Raw genomic sequence first — 22,754 nt, 5'->3', positions numbered from 1 at the left:
TATCTGATAATAACCCACCGTATTGAACACAATTACCAGTAGTATATTGTCGATCGTTTTGAAAGGTTCCTTAACGTACACTGGACACACAGACATACCATTAGGGCATATGTTCTTGAATGTTACATTTCGATTTCGAAATTTTGTTCTTATTGCTGGATGAAACAGCACGCTATTAACGGGTTTAATAGAAATCTTTCTGGTCACCCTTTTCTTCAATAAAGGCATTTTGTAATCGATTTTTAAAAGATTTTCTAACCAATTACTTATCGTGAGATACTCCGAATTCTGTATTAAGTCATTGTCCTCCATTGTTTTACTTAATTCTAAAATACACGAAAAGAAACTCGTCCGGTTGCTACATTTCCAATCCTCCATGAGTGACAACACGTTCATTTTGGGAGCTTTACAATCATCGTCCATATTGTTGTTAGTGAAAAAGAACGTTACTGATCTATTTATTTCCTCTAGAAGTTTTTGAATCCAAAAAGACCACAATATGTTCTTATTTTGTAATGGCACAATTGCCCAAAATGAATCGTAATGAAACAGCACATCTTCCTTGACAAATGGCTGAAGTTTTCCCACCGGTAGAATCACAGAAGGTGATCTAGAATCGACGAATGGATGAGAGTTCACGGATGGTAAATTCTCATTATGGAAAATCTTCTGCACTGGATCCGTTCGCCACACACCAAGGTCATAACTGAAATATGGCACTCTGGATTTAGTTTTGGAAAGATCGTGGAGGTATGAGAGAAGCGGGAATTTTAGGACACCGTTATATCTTAACCCCGTCATATATTTACTTTCATAATAAAATCTATTTAATATTGATGCAGTTTTGTTATTCACGTGGGATGATAGATAGATATATCTAGCTCCGTTCTTGATAGCTGTTAAACTTAAATCTTCTAGAGCTGATGAGGCAAACGGAAAACACCTGAAAGAAGAGAACTGTCGTGTAACATATCTCAACACAACTGGGTCATCACAGGACTAATTATCATATACGCCATTTTCCTTACCTCCATCATGCAATACTAGAGGCAAACTTTTGCCTGGAGAGAGAGAGAAAGAGAGAGAGAGGGAGAGGGAGAGAGAGAGAGAGAGATATACCCACGAGGTTGGACAGGCGACCCAACTCCTTGTCACGCACAGCTGGGGAATCGAAACCACGCCAGTTGACTCAATGACAAACCTTGTGATACGAATATGAATGATACGTAATATGAATGAAAAGGTCCACGAAGGAACTTTAGTCGATAAGCAATTGCATTCCAATTGTGAACGCTTCTTGTACACGGGACCTCGTTGTTTCGTCCCATCCGAAAGTCTAGCAGCTGTGCATTGGCAGGCCCACCGTCGCGCACCACCGACAGAGGGAAATCACACTGTGAAATTCCGCTGAACCTTCCCGGCTAACACCGAGGTTAGCTTTTGGAACAACCCAACCTCAATTTGTTAGCGATGGGAACAACTCGACCTCATTTTGTTAGCCATGGGAACAACCCAGCCTCATTTTGTTAGCTATGTGAACAATCCAACCTCATTTTATTAGCTATGTGAACAACCCAACCCCATTTTGTTAGCTATATTAACAACCCAAAACAAATTAGATGTGCTACCATACAAATAACCCACGGGGTTGAGTTGGCGTTATGCTACAGATCAGGCTAGAAACGTTAACTATACCTTTTCGTGGAGGCTGTTTGTAGAACACTCCAATTGAAGTTATGCTGAAGAGCAAATGACAAATTGTCGTTCGCCGGTGTTATGATCCATTTGTCGTTCTTCTGAAATAATCTGGAAATATCAAATATTAGAGAATCATTACTTTCTGCAAACATTTTACGGCTTTTCCGAAGTACCTATCTTTAATGCATTGTTAGTAATATCTCTGTCGCATTACAAATAACTATGTTATACTTCGAATACATGTTTATTTCTGATTAAACTCGATATGACACGATATGGTTTATTTTTTATCCGGTGTAAATTTGCAAAAAAAAGTACAAAGAATGATTGGAATTATTCCCCTTTAATGTACGTCAACAGTATATCCGCCTCCTTGAGAATATTCATATTATACTCCATCCTCGGTATCCACTGTGGTCTCATTCTATTCAACTCCACTAATTCCTGGGTTAATCACATCCTTGGTTTCCCCTGTGGCCCCATTCCCTTCTAATCCACTAATCCCTGTGTTAATCACATCCTCGGTATCCCCTGTGGTCTCATTCCGTTCAACTCCACTAATCCCCTGGGTTCACCCATGGGGGAGACACGTGTTAAAATTATCGGCTCTCGATGACTGTGGTATTTTTATCGACCAATCAAAAGCATAGTTAAATACAAAGGAAGTTGGCGTAGGGAAGTAACTCTCATCTTGTTGCAACAAACAAGATAACATATTGTTGTAAACGTAAGCAATGAGGCTAAGACTCGTTTGTAAACTGTTTTTGATTGGTACGTAGAATCAAGCTGCTGTCAATGGCAGATATTTTGAATACGTCCATCATACCTCGTGGATGAACTGCCAGATCTAAATATTAAGCCCCCCCCCCACTCCCAGCCCCCACCCCGCACCCCTGATTTCGTCAAGGTAAACAGAGTTCGGACACGTGATTGTGGGTTAGGGTAAGGGCTGCGAGGGAAACTTTGCCCGGACAGCGGCACTATACAAACTACTTTTATGTCGGATTCCAACTGCCAAGGGCTCTTTTATGTGCACGCCGATGTGTACACGGGACCTTGGGTTTTCGTCCCACCAGAACGATTATACGTTGCCCCTTGCCAGGCCCTCTTTCCTGCAGCACTCACAAGGATGAACCACACGGGAAAATCACAATAAATTTTCCAGACCAACGCAGGAAACGAACACGGAACCTCCAGGTTACGGAGCCAACGTCTTACTCACTAAACCACCGTTACTCCCCGGTGTAAAGGCCAATCAAATTTGGTCTACAGTAAATATACATACACACCTCTCTTTCACAACTCTTCCGAATTTAAAATAATAAGTTTCTCGAACATCTAGCCAGCTTAAAGAGCAAATAATGAATAACATAACCAATACTGCCACATGGTAACGATTTAGTTGACATGGAGAAACCATTTTCTGAAAAATAGAGAGAAGGGCGAAACCCAATTAGGGCTTAGGAAATGTTAGGCTTTAACTCCGCCCCTCTTCCATTTTAGCCTTACAAAGTGCTTTGCTTTTACTAGACAAGATTTTCATTACTCAAAGGCATCTGAAAATAAGGTGTACGCATGTTCATAAACCATCCATCTGATTAAAATACAGATCTATATTTCGTTTCGTTTTTTTATACTTTCGATGCCCCACACTTCATGGAGGCCTGACCGGTTGTACTGGAAGGTTGCGTCAGGGCTTGTACAAGCGGCTTTTGACCCCATGGTTTACCCACAGTTCCGTGCATCGCACGCCAAGAACTCACGGTAACAAACCGTTTCATTGGTTAATACCCCACATCAACCAGAACGCCGATAATATAACAGCTCTTGCAGATCCTAGTGTAGTAAAGACAAGTAAAACGAAATTTTAAACTATAAAAAACGAAACGAAATGGATCTGTGTTTTATGTAAACTACTCCAATAAGAAGTGAAATCGGGTGCTTTAGGCAGCACAAGCACATGCTTAGTGCACGACATCCCTACTATATATAGCCAAAAGTCAATGGTTTGGTGTGACAATTATCAGTGCATTTTGATTCGCGAAGAACTAAGCGCAGGGCGACTGCACCACACACAATTACACAAAACAAATCTACGGACATGACACAATACGCAATACGCAGAAATCACAAACAAACGTACATATCAGATCCGGGGATTAGCTGCTAAAGATAGAGATCGGTTTGACGTCCACTGAACACAAACTAGGTCATTTGGAGACTAACGTATGGTTCAATTCTATTTCAATAATTCGCTTGCGCCTAGGGGTTCTGAGCAGTGTGATGGAACCAAAGGACCCAGAGAAACCCCGCAAGGTTGGACGGTCCACCCTACCCCTTGTCAAGCAGGAAATCGAAAACACGCCACTTGACTCAATGACTGACTCTATGATGCAACGTCCTGCTGCTCTGCTCCTACTGGGCTAACAAAGACGGGCATACGCCATACAGTGTACTATGAGGGAAATTTTGCCTAGGCAGGGCCAAAATAGACAACTCTTACATCGAATTTCAACTGCCAAGGCATCTTTTACGTGCACGCCAATGTATACACGGGCCCTCGGTTTTTCGTCTCATCTGAACGACAAGACAGCTGTTGGTGTCAGGAAACCCCGCCGGAAAACCCGATGAACTTTCTCGGCCAATGCAGAGATCGAAGACGCGACCTCCAGGCTAGCCACTTAGCCATCGTGACAACAGACAAATATGAAAACCCTTACCAATAATTGCAAGCTCGGTTAATTTAAATTTGAAGGTCAGTGATCAATATACTGCGTTTACGATTGCTGTTGTCATATTCATAAGATATACACCAAATGTTAGGACACGGTCACATTGATCCCTCTCGCGCCTTGTTAGACATCTTTGTTGAGAAAGTCATCTATCTTTTCTTTAAAATATCAACAGAAGTTGAACATAATGCAATATATCTGAAATTAATGATCGACGATAATTCATCTGTTGTTGTCGAACGTTTGTTGTTTTTATCAGTGACCTGACTGAATTCTGATTGCATTACAACTTGTGTTTGGTGTTTTGGTAAGGCGTTAGGTATGTTTGTTTTATAGTCGGAACTCAACTTCAGATCTCGTGGGGCTCCTGGGTGGTTACTACTAAATGATAAGGCCAGCTCAATTTTTCGTCATAAGTCACGAGATGTAAACAGGGCTAGCGCTAATCCCAACCCTAACCCAAATGCTTACCCTAAATAAAATCTCGCCAACTATCACGTGCCCTAACCGCATATACATCTCAGCGACCTTGACAAAAGTTGAGCTGGTCTTAACAATTATATTTAGCCGGGGTTGGATGACCGAATGGTAAGCGCGTGCGCGCTGTATCATAAGGCCTGTCATTGAATCAACTGGCGTGGTTTCGATTCCCCGATTTTACGTGAAAAGGAGTAGGGTCTCCTGTCCAACCTCGTCAAATGGGACAAAAAACCTCCCCGATTTTACGTAACAAGGAGTAGGGTCGCCTGTCCAACCTCGCCAAATTGGACGAAAACCCGATGTCCCGTGTATACATTGGCATGCACGTACTAGAACACGTGGCAGTTGGAATTAGGTATAAGAGTAGGCCGTAGAAAGTTAATCGTGATTTTCCGGACTGGTTCCCCCTTGTCAGAGGTGCAGGATAGAGGACGTGGTAAGAGAAAACGTACTGTCGTTCGGATGGGACGGAAAACCAAGGTCTCGTATACACATTGACATTCACGAAATGAAATGAAAATGAAATGAAATGGGGTTTAACGTCCTACTGTTCTGCTCCTAACCTGGGCTAATGAAGACGGACATATGCCATACAGTGTGCTATGAGGGAAATGTTGCCCGGGCAGCGGCACTATCGTCTACTCTTATATCGAATTCCAACTGCCAAGGGATCTTTTACGTGCATTCCAATGTATACACGGGACCTCGGTTTTTCGTCTCATCCGAAGGACTAGACAGCTGTCCTTGTCAGGCCCTCTGACATTCACGAAAGAGATCCCCTGAAAGTTGGAATTCGATAAAAGAGCATGCTGTAGCGCCGCTGTCCGGACAAGATTGGCCTTATAGCACACTGCATGCCCATCTTCATTAGCCTCGTCATTGCAAAAAAAACTCCATTTCATTTTTTAAAGATTTTTATAATGCTACCTTTAAAGTAATGGTTATGCATGTACTGTTGTTACACAGTGAGTATGCCGCTGCCTTAGTAACCCGGGCCCTGTTTCTCGAATTCTTACTAAAGATAAAATCCAAATTTTAGTAGGTACTTCAATTTTAATTGGCTAAGCACTAAAATCAATATAATATTATCCAATCAAATAACTAAAATTTGGATTTTATCTTAGTTAAAATTTCGTGAAACAGACCCCAGGAACTCTCGTTTTCGATCCGGTGTTGGTCGAGAAATTCCTCCGTGGACTCGTAACGCTAATCGTCTGGCAATCTGATTAAAACACAGATCCAATTTCGTTTCGTTTTTATAGTTCAAAAGTAAAAAAAAAAAGAAACGAAATATAGATCTATATTTTAATTAGATTGATCGTCTGGTAATTCGGATGTACACGTTGATGTCCACGTAAAAGAACCTTTAACAGTTTACTATCCCTAAACGAATTCTAAAAAAAGGGTGCGCCGTAGCACTCCTGCCCGGGCCAAATTTCCTCTAATTGCACAATGCCCGTCCTTAATATGCCGGTTTGTACCCCCAAAATAGGACATTAACCCATTACATTTCATTTTATATGCCTTCTTAGTTTGAGTCTTTAAAGCGATAATTTCATATTTTCTAAGAAAGTCAAAACATAATTATTTCTATGTCTTTTGCTCAATAGGTTGTCAACTCACTATTATACGATCATAGGTATCATTCTCACACTTAAAATTCATTCACCCCCGGAAATAATAACACAATTACCCCCCTTGATTTTCTATTCCCCAAATGGAATAGCTATCTTCAAACGTTTGAATTTGAAGTTGAAAATTATATTTTTGCCAATTTCTCAACTGGCAATAGTGAATTATAGGATTAATAGGATTATTCTTTAACAAAGTAGGACTGTTTATAGATACCATCTATTTTAAGGCTTCATTTTAATACGTTTTAAAATTATAACTTAAAAATATGATCCCGTCTTCATTAGACCAATCAGAGCAGAACAGTAGGACGTTAAACCCCATTTCATTCATAACCTGTGAACGATATCTTTACTCAACGAACCCAAACCATCGACCCCACACATCCAAACAGAGTCATGAAGTCTACACGTTAAGTCCATCATATAACTCCCTCGGGGTTTTCAGGAGTTGTTTCCCCTTCTCAATGGTGCAGGACGGGGGTTGTGCAAGGACAGCGTCTCGTCGTTTGGATGGAATGGAAACCCGCGGCCCAATTTGCACATTGGCGTGCATTTAAAAAAAACCCCTTACCAGTTAGAATTCGAAATAAGAGTAAGTCATAGTAGACAATCTCAGTCGCTGCAAAACAGTAGACCGTTAAACCGTACTTCATTTCGCTTAATACAGACTTTGCTTCCATGACGGGGGGTTGGATGGCCGAATGGTTAGCACGTGCGTGCTGTATCATACGGCCTGTCATTGAGTCAACTGGCGTGGTTTCGAATCCCCGGTGTGTACGTGACAAGGAGTAGGGTCGCCTGTCCAACCTCGTGGGTTTTCTCCGGGTCCTCCGGTTTCCTCCCACTGCTAAAGACCCCTACGCGCAAGCGAATTATTGAAATAAATTAAACCATATGTTAGTCCCGAAATGACCTAGTTTGTGTCGAGTGGACGTTAAATCCCATTTCTCTCTCTCTCTCTCTCGCTTCCGTGACAGTTGGGACGTTGTACAGTGCAATGATATATGCAATCGTCTATATTTAATGGGACAAGGGGAGTTAACTCTGATCTATAATAAATGTGACCATAAGGCCACAGATCACTAAACATTTGCCCATTGACTTTAATGTAAATTCTCGTCTCTTAGACCGGCTCTAACTTTTTCCCAAATTTTCGTTGGGTAGAACGCTTTCTACCACAGATGGAGCAACATGTGGCAACCTCTTGCCCAAAAGCACGTATGAGGTTCACCATGGAAAACTTGAGATACACAAGCTGGAAGTAGAGACAAGAAAACATGCAATTTTGGACCCTACATTTCAACCTAACCAACCTCTCAACTCTTGTATCCTTCCGCCTCAAAATCATGAATATTCACCAAAACCTGGTAGAAAATGTATTTTCAAACCCTTTTCTTCGATTCTACACCAAAAAGTCAACAAAAATCGCCATGCAAAAGGGGGAAAAAGGGAAAGGAAGAGAAAGACTAGAAATAAATTTTGCCCTACATTCGTGGGTGACGGCGTAGAAATATTTGGTGAGCTGTGTCCATAAAAACAACAACTCTAAATGGTTCATGTTTAAAGACATGGCAAATACTTTTCATATAAAAACGTAATACAATTTTGGTCTTTCAAGCACGGATCCATTTTGACAGAATGCAAAAACACGTTGGAATGATTAAAAGTCTCTCGATATTTTACCCTTTCCTCGTACCAAAGATATGAACCCTTTAATCGGGCAATCTCACTTTGTTTTGACAAGCCATTAATTATTGTGGGGACTGTTATTTCTATATGCACTTGCTGGGCAGTAAATACATTCACTAAGTATACAAACTGAGATGTAAATCGTTGAGGAATATAAAAGATATCAGAAGCCTCGTAAAAGACTCTCTTTTCTCCTCCAGCGTTTTCCTCAAGTTGGTCTAGAAAGGCTCCGACAAGTCTTTCTCTTTGACTCAAATTCTGAAGTGTGTTCATGGCTCTCTCTTGCGCAAATCGACCTTTAGCACCATTCCAGGGCCACCAGTCATCATGTTTCCATATATCGGGAACAGTAGGTTGGGATACGTTGGCAACACGCATGCTTTCTTGAAACCAAATCTGATCCGTGGGAAGATTATGCAAGTTCCAGATATTCAACAAAACATCGTCTCCCACATGGAAATACCCATCTACGTCATAATGCATTAGCATTGCTTTATGAAGACACTGGTATCCTAATTGACCATAAGAAAAACTGGGAGGCATCTCCACATAGGACACAGGGTATTTTAATGTGTTATAGCCCTCTAGGAAATCTCGTTTATCTTCCCCACAATAGAGGATATATCTAAAGGCGGGTCTATATATCTTTTCGAAATACTCGAGCGATCCGTAATGACCTACTTTATTAAACACAATGACTAGAAGAATGTTGTTGATAACTTTGGGTTTTTGTAATCCTGGAGGTTTGAGGCAAGTTCCTAGTCCCTTTGTGCACATGCCAGTAAAATTTCTGCTGGAATAGGAATTCATAGTGACTGCAGGGTAAAATAAAATGCTATGGGCGGGTTCTAATGAATACCTTCCAACTGCTTTATCAACTAATTCTGGTTGACTATACCCGTTTTTCAGAAGGATTTCTAACCATCGAACTATGGACCGATAATCGGACCTTGGTATCATTTTCTTTTCTACCATAAAGTCGCTTAAAGATATCACACATGAGAAAAACGCTGATCTTCTTGTACACTCCCAACTATTAACAGCCGCAATCATCTGCGGAGAGTTTTTTAATTCTTTTAAGGATTTACAATCAGATTGTTTCCCATTATCTTCAGAAGCTATAAATGAAGCAGAGTTCCCGATTTCTTGAAGCAGTTTTTGAACCCACAAAGACCATAAAAGTTGATTTTTCTGTAATGGAACAATGGCCCAAAAAGCTTCATACTGGAACAATATATTGTCTTTAAGCATTGGTTCCATTGTATTGAACGGTAGCAATATCTCCGGCGCTCTATAATCTATGAAGTCTTTACCCACAGAAATATCAGTTGTCCTGAGAACCTTTTGTAATGACGCAGTTTTCCAAACGCCGAGTTCGTAGCTATAAGACGGCGCAAGGTCCTTTGCCGACGGATTGGGAAGTCCTCCATAATATGAAAGCAACGAGAAGTTCGCAGTACCGTTATATCTTAATCCCGTCATATATTTGTCGTAATAAAATCGATTTAATCTTGAGGTAGTTTTGTTGTTGACACGGTATGATAGATAGATATATCTAGCTCCATTCTTGATAGCTGTTGAAATTAAATCTTCTACATCTGGGGATGCAAATGGTGGACACCTGAAAAGTGAAAAATGACGATTTACAGTAATGAGAGAGAGAGAGAGAGAGAGAGAGAGAGAGAGAGAGAGAGAGAGAGAGGGGGTAGAAGGGGGTGGAGGGGGGCCTAACGTGCATTCGGGTCAAGCTTGGTAATTTCGGAACTAACTTCTGAATCAGCCACCAAACACAGATACCAATATTCAAGATAACTAGGCCAATGGTCTACTTTTTGTCGAATTCTAAATGCCAACGTGCACGGTATAGGTATACGGGTAGATGTCGGTTTTCGTCCGTAGAAACCAACGGCTTAGTAAACTTTCCTTGGCAGACAACCCTGACACGTGCTAATCTTGTTTTGAAAATTATGGATGGTTATCGGCCGATACCGAGGTCCGAACCCGGGACATTCATGTCAAGTGGCGAGTGCATGCATGCTAACGGGCGAGTAAAGACGGGCGGGCGTACGTCATACAGAGTGCTATGAGAGAGATTTTGCACGGACAGTGACCTGCTCTTTTAACGGATTCCGTTTGTCAAGGATTCTTTAACGTGCATGTCAACGTGTAGACAGAACCTCGGGTTTTTTTGTCCATCCGAGCGACTAGACACTGTCCTTTCCAGACCCTCTGTCCTGCGCCATTGACAAGTGGAATCCAAACTGCAAGATGCAGAGGTACTTTTTCGACCAACTGCGGCATCGAACCATGGACCTCTTAGTTGATGAGTCAGCGCCATACTCACTGAGCCACCGCGGCTCCAACTAACATATTGAAAGATCACCGTACATGCTACTTGAATTAAGAACAAGTACGCTCCAATCTGTTTTCTGCTCCAGATCATGTATTTGGTGTGGTTTACTACTTATATCTGTTATTACCCATCTGTCATTTTTCTTCAATCTGGAATGTAACAGAACACTGTGGTATAATTAGAAATCAAGCAGGGGCTATATTCACAAAATATTGCAAGGTTGCCAGGCAACGAAACAGCTAAGTCGTCTGACAGTCAACAAGCATTCCATTAAAAAGACGATGTTGTCTTAAATCGCTGACCATTTATCATCAATATCGACGCTCACCATCAAGTTTAGCAACATATACTTTAAGCGCTCCCTAACGTCAAGAGGTCAGGCAGTCTACGCGTGCAACCTTTGATGTCACTCGAGCAGACAGCCCTTAATGGTCAGACTGCCAATTAGTGACACCCTCTCATGTTTGTCCTGTGCGCGCTCCGTGAGTGTTTTTCAAGGAATTCAGTATTTTTCTAGTAAGATTGGCTGTCTCTACTTTCCATAAATATCAAAATTGTCATACATTTATTGGAAATAACCATCCGATAAATACTTTTGTGGGATAGTAACTTTAAATCAATTACCAAATAATCTTTAAACCCGCCATATCTCGCCTCTTTGGTATTAACAATTCTTTTCATGCCTGGGCATCATCGATCAAAACCCCATCCTTTAATGTCCTGGGGGGGGGGGGGGTAACGCGGGTGCCTTACATCATAAGGTCTGTCACTAAGTCTAGTGGCGTGGTTTCGGGTCATCCGGTTTCCTCCCACTGCTAAAGACCCACACGGGCAAGCGAATAAATGAAATGTTAGTCCCGATATGACCTAGTTTTTTTTCGAGCATTATATTATATTATAAATACCTATTATTTATTGGAACATTGTAAATACCTATTATATACTGGAACATTATATATACCTATTATTTACTGGAACATTGTAAATATCTATTATTTACTGGAACATTATAAATACCTATTATTTACTGGAACATTATAGATACCGATTGTATACTGGAACATTATAAATACCTTTTATTTACTGGAACATTATAAATACCTATTATTTATTGGAACATTATAAATACCTATTATTTACTGGAACATTATAAATACCTATTATTTACTGGAACATTATAAATACCTATTATTTACTAGAACATTATAAATACCTATTATTTACTAGAACATTATAAATACCTATTATTTACTGGAACATTATAGATACCTATTATTTACTGGAACATTATAAATATCTATTATTTACTGGAACATTATAAATACCTATTATTTACTGGAACATTATAAATATCTATTATTTACTGGAACATTATAAATATCTATTATGTATTAGAACATTATAATTACCTATTATATACTGGAACATTATAAATATCTATTATTTACTGGAACATTATAAATATCTATTATTTACTGGAACATTAAAAATACCTATTATTTACTGGAACATTATAAATACCTATTATTTACTGGAACATTAAAAATACCTATTATTTACTGGAACATTATAAATACCTATTATTTACTGGAACATTATAAATACCTATTATTTACTGGAACATTAAAAATACCTATTATTTACTGGAACATTATAAATATCTATTATGTATTAGAACATTATAATTACCTATTATATACTGGAACATTATAAATACCTATTATTTACTGGAACATTATAAATACCTATTATTTATTGGAACATTATAAATACCTATTATTTATTAGAACATTATAAATACCTATTATTTACTGGAACATTATAAATACCTATTATTTACTGACACATTATGAATACCTATTATTTACTGAAACATAAATACCTATTATTTATTGGAACATTATAAATACCTATTATTTATTGGAACATTATAAATACCTATTATTTACTGGAACATTATAAATACCTATTATTTACTGGAACATTATAAATACCTATTATTTATTGGAACATTATAAATACCTATTATGTACTGGAACATTATAAATACCTATTATTTACTGGAACATTATAAATACCTATTATTTACTGGATCATTGGTAATGCTGGACTTGAACTGTATTGTTAAATATAACCAGTTATGTAGAAACCATAAAACTATGGTTAAACAGATGATCACAGATGCCAACTTTATGTGTCGCTGATAACCCATCGTTTATTTAATACATACCCAATATCTTCATGTATACTCTAAATATGTTAAGAAATTAATCATATTATACTGAAATTGGAGAGGGACAGAGAGAGAGAGAGAGTGTGTGTGTGTGTGTGAGAGAGAGAGAGAGGGAGTGGGAGAGAGAGAGAGAGAGAGTTTAACGTCCACTCAACACCAACTAGGTCATTTCGAGACTAACATATGGCTCAATTTTGTTTCAATAATTCGCTTGCGCGTAAGGGTCTTTAGCAGGGAGGACCCGTATGGTTCAATTATAATTCAATAATTCACTTAAGCGTAAGGGTCTTGAGCAGTGGGAGGAAACCGGAGCACTCGGAGAAAACCCACGAGGTTGGACAGGCGACCCTACTCCTTGTCACGTACAACCGGGGAATCCAAACCACGCCAGCTGACTAAATGACAGACCTTATGATGCATGCGATCGCGCTAACCATTCGGCCATCCGAACCCCTAAGGAAATTGGTCGTATTTACATTGATAAAAGTCAATTTTAGGGCAATTGGAATCCCTTGCAAACTAAAATATTGTGAAACATCAAACTCTAATAGGAATATTAGTCCAACAATCGATCTATGCTGTTCAATATGTACAAAGATATGTTGAATTGAATTTTCATCGATCTATGCTGTTCCCTATGTATAATTTGATTTTGTTTTTTTTAAGGGAGAATTAGGTAAGATTAGAGCTGACAGTTCTCGCTATAATAGTTTAATGAAAACAGAATATTCTGAAAATTTCAGTCATTTTGCTTCACTCTGAACCGAGATATTGGCGATTCAATTTTAGACTAGCCTCGGTGGTCATTGCTAACGTTGGTACGATAGTAAACAAAATCTCGATTTTACATTTCTACGTTAAATTATCTATCATAAAATGTATGCAAATCCAATAAATATCACAGGATAGCGATGGCATCGAGAGTTGATTACGGTCTGGGTAAGTTAATTAACATCTAATTAGTAATTTAGATAACATTTCAGGCCTAAAGAAAGACCTGCAATAGGCAGATTTAGCTCTTGCATAATGTTTGTTTAATCAAATCTTAAATAATCAATCTGGGTAAATATTAGCCTGGGTTAAGCCATGAGAAATTTGATATTTTAGTGAAAATGCAATTAAAGCATCGTTATTTTAATGAGATGTTATGTTAAAATCAATAAAGTCTATCAATCGATATAATCAATCGTTTCAGCAAAGACTATCTTTTCATTTAATAAATATTTAATGGCTAACATACCATTTTACCAGATTAAGTTAATATATTATATTATCTAATAGATGCGTAGCTTTTTGGTTTTGCGAAGTAAATCGGCTGCATGTAGGAACAATAAATACGCATTCAAATAAACCTTCCCAAGGCCATGGAAAATAGAGTGCTATTGCACATTCGAAGCTCATCCAGGATATTAAGCCCAAAGACCCCGAGCTCGATGGGAAATTTGAAGGTGATATTCACACGTAATGGCCAGTTAAACTGGTCAACACCAAAACAGTCGTTTATAGAAAAAGATGGCTTAGCGCAAAAATGGAAATATACGAAAATTATTAATATTATTATGAAACAGTCCTAGGCAGGAAGCCCAGTGTGTCTGAAGCCGTCTTAGTGTCTTGTTATTCGAGTCTAAATAGTCAACCAACAAAATGGCGTCTATCGGATAAACGGATCTCTGATCAGAAACTAAAAGGTCGGTAAAATGAAAAGTTCTTGATCGATTCGGCTGAAATTTGATGTGGGGGCATCGCGAGCCTCCCGTAACACCCCTTGACACTGTCAAGTCCCGACGACCACGGGAACTGGTAAAGGTGCGAAAGTTCAATGACCCCCTCCATGGCTATAGTATATACATCGTAATACATGTACATAAAAAATATGTTAATAATGGTCTACCTGATTCGAATATAAAGTAAAGTAATTGTAGCCCCACTTTTACTCCTATGCATCCATTCATCCGATTCGATTCTGATGTTAATTTTGACAATGATTGACACTCTACAGGTTTAGAAGAATATATCGAGGTTTATTATAGTCACTAATATTTGTCAACTAGACACTGCGTAAAGCATGTAGTCTTGACTTTCTATGTCATCTTCTGTTTTTACTTAACTTGGAGTGGGCAGAAATCGGTAACTTAGACTCTATCTTGTTTCACCTTAAGGCACTTTTTCCTAAATCTCCATTTTAAAAGAATATATGAGTATACACTTTTGAATTTATTAACATGCCACGTTTCGATACAAATACAGATATCGTTATCAAGCAAATGTGTATTGAAACGTCGCATGTTAATAAATTCAGAAGTAGTATATCCATATAAGTGTTTTTAATTTGTGAAATCTACTTCTATATAAGGATTATATAAGTTTCTCTGTCTTTGTTAGGGCACCGTATTCACTAACTCAGGTAGTTTTATATTTGTTTAACTCGACATGACAATATTAGACAAATGCTTTCTAATTTAAATACTATTTTATTAATTACAAATAAGATAATATAATAAATATACAAAAGTAATTAGTTATTTTTTAATATGTATATTGTCTAATTAGTGTTTGTTTTATATTTTAGAGTTTATCCTTCATATAATGATGATTGGGGTTGGATGGCCGAATGGTTAGCACGTGCGCGCTGTATCATAAGGTCTGTCATTGAGTCAACTTGCGTGGTTTCGAATCCCCGATTGTACGTGACAAGGAGTCGGATCGCTTGTCCGACCTCGTTGATTTTCTCCGGGTCCTCCGGTTTCCTCCCACTGCTAAAAGACCCCTATACGCACAAGCGTATTATTGAAATAAAATTGAACCACATGTTAGTCCCGAAATGCCCTAGTTTGTGTCGAGTGGACGTTAAACCCCATTCTCTATCTCATATTTACTTAGATAAGTTAATTACATATTAGTAGTACAAATAGTTTATTTTGTTCGGCCCTTTAAATTAGTTTTCTATTTAGTGTTAGGGTCAAGAAGTAGTACTGATCTGGAGGCGGCATGGTATCATTTTAAAATTATGACGATTGAAGCCAGTTACGCCATTTTAGTTAACCCAAAACATTGAAACTAACTGTTTGTGTGGGGTAAATAAGACTGGGAATGGTTGATAACACTCGAATCCGGTGAGATTTCCAACAAGGTATGTTCCGAAAAAGTGCCCTCTCAATGTACGCACGTGCACCATTAAACAATCCTCCGACCATCAATAATATAGGTTTTTGTTAACTCTTGAGTCTTGTCGGAGAGGTACATATAGGTCAAATTAGGCCCGACTTGTATTTTAATTACTATAACTTTTGTTTCTAGTTATATTTTTATTAATATAACTTTTGTTTCAATGTGAAAAGAACAAATAATTTATGTCTTTACTGTCATGTTTTAATGACAACTACATAATCCATTAGATTTTAAAATTGACAGGTAGACAGGTAGACTCTGCTGCATGTGTTTCGATCACAACTACCGTACCTTATCATGATCGATTGAAAAGGTAAATTTAAATATTCTGGGAAACCGACCCAGTGAAACAATAATTCATACCTCTTTTCAGGGATTTTTTTTGATTTTTTTTATTTTCTACAAATTACAGATCCTTATCAACTAAATATTCATGCCGATGTGCTGTCAAATATTCATCCGATCTATTAATACAATGAGCCAACCTCAAGGTTCGATGCTATAACTCATTAAACAAAACGTTGTTCGGCATGAAAACGAATTTATTTCATTTTTTTTTCTACAAAAAAAAAATCAACAAAATAGGACAATTTTTAAGAGTTATGAATAACCCAATGGGACAGTAATTTTAGCCGAGACGATAAATACTGACGTCTTATGACGTCAACTTCGACTGAACCCGGAACCACGCCCTCTGTCCGTTCGATTGGAGACATTTTGGTGGCGGGAAGTACAATGGAGAAATTCTGATAGTTGAAAATGCAAAGATGAAAAAGTTAGAGTGAATTTGCAAAGGCGAAAAGTAGAAAGTGAAAAAACATAACTAGATTTTTTGGTTTGTTTTAATACTAATATAGTGATTTTGTGTTATAATTGTTCGGATGGTATGAATAACCCAATCCCGTATACACATTGGCGTCCACGTAAAAGAACCCTTGACATATGGAATTCGAAATAAGAGTAGGCCAAAGTGCCGTTATCACGGAAAAATGTCGCTCATAGCATGCTGCATGTCACGTGTCCGTCTTCATTAGAACTAAACTGTCGATATTGATACCATTAAAGTTTTTGTATTCAACATACATGAACAAAAAATCGATCAATGCATAATTGAAGTATAGCAAGTATTTTCGCTTACGGTAACAATCCATTCCTAAATTTGGAATATTGGCTAAACATAGCGCCACAAACCCGTGATCGAACACCGTTCCTAACTAATCCTAACCCACCACTGGCCTATTAGGGGATCACGTGGCTAAGTGGGTAAGACGCTGGCTCGCTAGCCTGGAGGTCGAGTGTTCGATCCCTGCATTGGCCGAGAAAGTTCATTCAGATTTTCCGGCGTGGTTCCCCTTGTCAGTGATGCAGGATGGAGGGCCTGACAAGGACAGCTGTCTAGTCCTCCGGATGAGACGAAAAACCGAGGTCCCGTGTATACATTAGAATGCACGTAAAAGATCCCTTGGCAGTTGGAATTCGATATAAGAGTAGGCGATAGTGCCGCTGCCCGGGCAAAATTTCCCTCATAGTACACTGTATGGCGTATATGCCCGTCTTCATTAGCCCAGGTTAGGAGCAGAACAGTAGGTCGTTAAACCCCATTTCATTTCATTTCATTTCTGGCCTAGTAGGGAATACCATAGCTTTATCTCTTTAATACACGACAGCTTTCTCCCGCTGTATATATTATCACATCATATCGATATGTTGACATGGATTGGTTATCTAACAGTTGGTAATATTTTTCTAACACTATTTATTTAATACATATGTACAGATTATAAAGTACAATATATAGATCTAATTATATGGGATTTGTAAAAACAAGTCGAAGCTAATGTAAATCCATCTCCCTGGTAAATTCGGTTTCAGCAAACCGGACACAACAGCCTGATTTATAAAACAAACAGCTGTCTTCATTTGCTCTACATGCCTAGGGTTTTGAGACTAAATCCATACTGTTTGACTTATCCATCTTTCCAGGCCGTGGGTTAAAGGACAATATTGGTGCAAGTCATTAGCACATATGTGATACAGCTGGTTAAACACATTCCAAATTAGTAGTGAGCAGAAATTCGGCCGTGTATCTGTTATCACTCGTCACATCAGTCAGTTATATAGAGGGATTACTCGTTTTTTCCTTTGGCGTTCGTCACTTCCGATTCAGGAAACCTGTATTACTCAGCTATCGTAGCAATGATCTCTGTGTTAAAATTATATTTGGAATGTGTTTATCCAGCTCTATCACATATGTGATAATGACTGGCACCAATATTGTCCTTTAAACCAAAACGAGACACCGGAAACACAAAACATTTTATTTAAAATACACAAAACCGGATCAATTATACTGAAAGATGAAGAGCACGGAAATAATAAAATAACTAACTTAGCATATTTTTATATATACAAAGGGGAACCACTAACTGATATACATGTCGAATGACTAGTAATTAATTATACATAATAGATATAGATTTCCTTTTAGCATTATGTCACTGATTGTTCACAGCGTTGGGGGCCCAACGAAACCAGTTGGTTCGAGGGCACAGAGCTACCCACACTGATCAGCAGTGAATTTTCGTTAGGCCGCTACAATCACTGATAAGGATGACATGATGCGACTTAATGAGTCCAAAATATTAACTTTTTTCTTCCGTCAAATTAAATTCTAAAACATTTTTTTCATTTATTAGAAAAATAAATAAAGATGTTTGAATTATTTGTAGGTAAAAATCATTTCCTATTTAGTGTAAATGGGTATTAAAATAAGTAAAATTTACCATTTAGCCCAAATTAGTAACGTCTTATGTAAACAATGCACGCGCTATTGAGTCAATGATTGACGCCGCGTGATGTGACGTCATGTGTCGAAACAGTCATCTGTTACACAGATATTAGAAGATCTCTGTGAAACAGACTGAGAGCTACCCAGGTCTTTTCTGTAAAGTTTAATCCGGGGCTAAATGCGCAATAATTATCATAAATGGTTACAAACTGCGAACTGTTTCACATCGAAACTAAAATGAGATGAAATTGGGCACCAGTTATATAATTAGCAACGTTAAAGATGGGTTCCCAGAAAAGTATTTATTGGGGGGTTATTTCCAATAAAAATATGGCAATTTTGGTATATAAAGAAAGTAGAGATATCCAATCTTACTAGAAAAATACTGGATTCGCCGCAAAAAATTCGTGGAGCGTATATAGGACAAAAATGTAAGGGTTCCCCTAATCGACAGTCCGACGATTAGGAATTTTTGCACGCGTGATGTCAAAGGTCACACGCGAACATTGAGCGCTTGATGTACAAGTTGATAAACTTTATGAAGAGTTACACGTACAACACTTTCTGACATAAAATGACGGAAAAAGACGCGGGTAGTGGATAATCCGAGAATTTAATTAGGATTCGATATTTGTAATAAATAGTAAGCTATTAAAGGCAACATCGTCTTATGTATCCAATTTATTCTCCTCTGACTTCCAAGAGAGGTAAGTCACGTGACCTGGTTTGATCGAATTTTTATAGCAGGCATTCCTTCTCAATTACAATGTTTGAGAAGGATTTGAAGCAAAATTATGACAAATTAATTAGTTTGAATATGTTTTTTAGTCTATATATACCATTAAATCACCCAGATTGTACGCGGGAAAGTATCTTTAACTGGTTTCCTGTCCCACTGGAAACGAACAAGGAGGATTGTTTAACGATGCACGTGCGTACATTGAGAGGGCGCTTTTTCGGAACATACCTTGTTGGAAATCTCACCGGATTCGAGTGTTATCAACCATTCCCAGTCTTATTTACCCCACACAAACAGTTAGTTTCAATGTTTTGGGTTAACTAAAATGGCGTAACTGGCTTCAATCGTCATAATTTTAAAATGATACCATGCCGCCTCCAGATCAGTACTACTTCTTGACCCTAACATTAAATAGAAAACTAATTTAAAGGGCCAAACAAAATATACTATTTGTACTACTACTATGTAATTATCTGATCTAAGTAAATATGAGAGAGAGAATGGGGTTTAACGTCCACTCGACACAAACTAGGGCATTTCGGGACTAACATACGGTTTAATTTTATTTACATAATTCGCTTGCGCGTAGGGGTCTTTAGCAGTGGGAGGAAACCGGAAGACCCGGAGAAAACCCACGAGGTTGGATAGGCGACCCTACTCCGTGTCACGTACAACCGGGGATTCGAAACCACGCCAGTCGACTCAGTGACAGACTTTATGATACAGCGCGCGCACGCTTTTTTTTTTTTTTTTTTTTTCTTGAGAAAATTTTATTCAGGTACTAATACAGCATAAATATACAGTACATCCGATTACATGTTAAAAAACATTCACTCATTCAAGTATATTAAATATACAGATGCACGCTACACTGAAAAAAAACTTGTGTTGAAACAACACAAACTTGTGTTGTTTTCAACACAAGTAAGGTGTCTCTATTTAACAACACAAACTTGTGTTGAAACAACACAAAACTTGTGTTAAATGTTGAAACAACACAAAACTTGTGTTAAAATTTATCAAACAACATAAACTTGTGTTGAAACTTGTGTGAAAATCTACACGATACTTGTGTTGAAATTTTTGAAACTTGTGTTGAAATTTCTGAAACTTGTGTTGAAATTTCTGAAACTTGTGTTAAAATTTCTGAAACTTGTGTTGAAATTTCTGAAACTTGTGTGGTTTCATACAAACTTGTGTATAACCATCCACAAAAACTTGTGTTGTGTTTTTCCCCAATTTATATACAGTATAGCAACCTTTTTATGCAGGACCCATCTCTTTGCTCTGTTAGACCTGTAAAGTTTGATAAAAGAAGGAAACAAAATTTGTTTTTGTTTTTGTAAGATTATTATTTATTCATAAAATCATAGGAAAACGTAAATTAATACATCAAAACTAAATAGATATTTGAAATGTTAACAGAAAAACAGAGAATTCTAATACTAATTATATTGTGTTATATATAATGACCCCCCCCCCCCCCCCCCCCACACACACACACACACACACACACACCCCACTTTACCCATCACAAAATATAACATAGCTATTTAAATTGTTCTTAACCCCACACACTTTACCTATCACAAAATATAAAATAGCTATATAAATTGTTCTTTACCCCAAAACAAGAACTGAGAATATAAAGATATGTACACAGTATCCCTACACCATACTCCAAAATATATAATTCAAATAATATCTAAATTTAATAACATCCAAACCAAGCACTAAGATTAATTATGCACTAAATTGAAACAATTTCAAAAACTGAAAAGTGCTACAAAATCACACTGCAAGTGATTTGTGAGACATATAGAAATAACTAATATACACAGAAAACTAACAAAAGAAAAATGCACTATTTTGCAGGAGTAATAAAATGATGTAAAACCTTTTCCTCATTAAAAAACCCCAAACAAAATGAATATTTTGTAAATAAAAGAAGCAAAGCATCAAGATTACAGGATTGAAATAAAAAAATATCATATGTACAAAAAATTTATATACAATCACAAGTCATAAGCCACAGTGGTTCAGTGAGTATAAGGTGTTGGCCGAGAAATTTCAACTGGATTTTCCGGCATAGTTCCCACTTGTCAGTAGTCTTGGATATGGCAAGGGATAATTGGGTACAAGCCCGGAATCGAAAGAGAGCGAGAGAGAAATGGGGTTTAACGTCCACTTGACACAAACTAGGTCATTTCGGGATTAACATATGGTTTAATTTTATTTCAATAATTCGTTGCGCATAGGGGTCTTTAGCAGTGGGAGGAAACAGTAGGTCCCGTAGAAAACCCACAAGATTGGACAGGCGACCCTACTCCTTGTCACGTACAACCGGGGATTCGAAACCACGCCAGTTGACTCAATGACAGGCCGTATGATACCGCACGCACATGCTTACCATTCGGCCATCCACCACCCCCTCCCCCATTCCCGGAATCGAAACCATCCCCACTGCGTTCACTTAGAAGAAGCCTTGACAATTGAATTATTTGACTCAATGACAGACTTCCTGATCAAATGTGTGCGTGTTAATCATTGCCCCCCCCCCCCGGGTTCCCGTTAAAGAACCCTTGACAGTTGAAATATTTGATATAAGAGTAGGGTGTAGGGCAGAATCACTCTAAGAACACAGAAAAGTAGGATACTAAACCGTATTTCATTTCATAAGCAAGGGAAAGTCACCTTTATGTAGGTCAAGGTTTTTTGTAATTCTGGGTGTATTTGATCTACATTTGGTTTCTAGTAATGCCTATTAAATACTTTATGATTTCTGACCAAATTCTAAGTGATTTATATGCCACTTTACTTGCTATATTATACATACATTTCTGAAGAGAATTAAAATCTAATTGTGTTTTGGAAGAAAATTTAACATTAATAACAAAAAATAAATATTTAAAAATTGGGTCAAATGCATTCTTTCCCAGAAGTATAAAATAAATTGATGCTTGGGTTTTCTTGTTGTTATCATACAGCAAATACTCTTTCAATGGTGTTCCAGCCTAAAAAATAAAAAGTAGGAGATAAGAATACTTTCTATGGTTCACAACGTTTAAATAAACAATTTATTTTGCCACATCGAGACCGAGTCTCTATTTGGTTTCAACTTTGCGTAATGTCTAATTATTTTTGGACCCATTCTTATTTTATTTCCATTGACAACAAATTGGATATTACCCTTTAAAATCTACTGAAATCTATTTGAAAGTAAAATACTGTCCATCATTA

At 37.8% G+C, this 22,754-nt stretch overlaps 1 protein-coding gene and 1 long non-coding RNA gene across 26 annotated transcripts in view; both read right to left on the bottom strand.

Annotated features, from left to right (window-relative positions):
* Positions 1-313: 313 nt before the first annotated feature.
* Positions 314-3,108, bottom strand: LOC126815884 (uncharacterized). Its single transcript, XR_008787650.1, has 3 exons — positions 2,988-3,108; positions 1,696-1,806; positions 314-943 (listed from the first exon to the last, which is right to left on the bottom strand). It is a non-coding gene; the product is annotated as an uncharacterized LOC126815884 (long non-coding RNA).
* Positions 3,109-8,097: 4,989 nt separating this feature from the next.
* The window catches only part of LOC126815880 (uncharacterized), a 298,227-nt gene continuing 283,570 nt past the window's right edge, over positions 8,098-22,754 (bottom strand). For 11 of the 25 annotated variants that reach the window (XM_056099352.1, XM_050541893.2, XM_056099350.1 and 8 more), the window contains 3 exons: positions 12,665-12,836; positions 10,622-10,735; positions 8,098-9,854 (listed from right to left, as the gene is read on the bottom strand). In XM_056099352.1, coding sequence (XP_055955327.1) covers positions 8,105-9,854; positions 10,622-10,735; positions 12,665-12,798 — 1,998 coding nt within the window. In that variant the 5' untranslated portion in view covers positions 12,799-12,836 and the 3' untranslated portion in view covers positions 8,098-8,104. Of the gene's footprint in view, positions 9,855-10,577; positions 11,119-11,547; positions 11,567-12,664; positions 12,837-14,710; positions 14,908-22,242; positions 22,529-22,754 lie in introns of those variants that run through there. The other 14 variants (XM_056099361.1, XM_056099362.1, XM_056099360.1 and 11 more) reach the window with 8 other exon arrangements.

The sequence above is a fragment of the Patella vulgata genome, chromosome 3, assembly GCF_932274485.2.
Source record: "Patella vulgata chromosome 3, xgPatVulg1.2, whole genome shotgun sequence".
NCBI lineage: Eukaryota > Metazoa > Mollusca > Gastropoda > Patellidae > Patella > Patella vulgata.
Note: the sequence above shows the minus strand (reverse complement) of the source record. Positions and strands in the feature narration are given on the sequence as shown.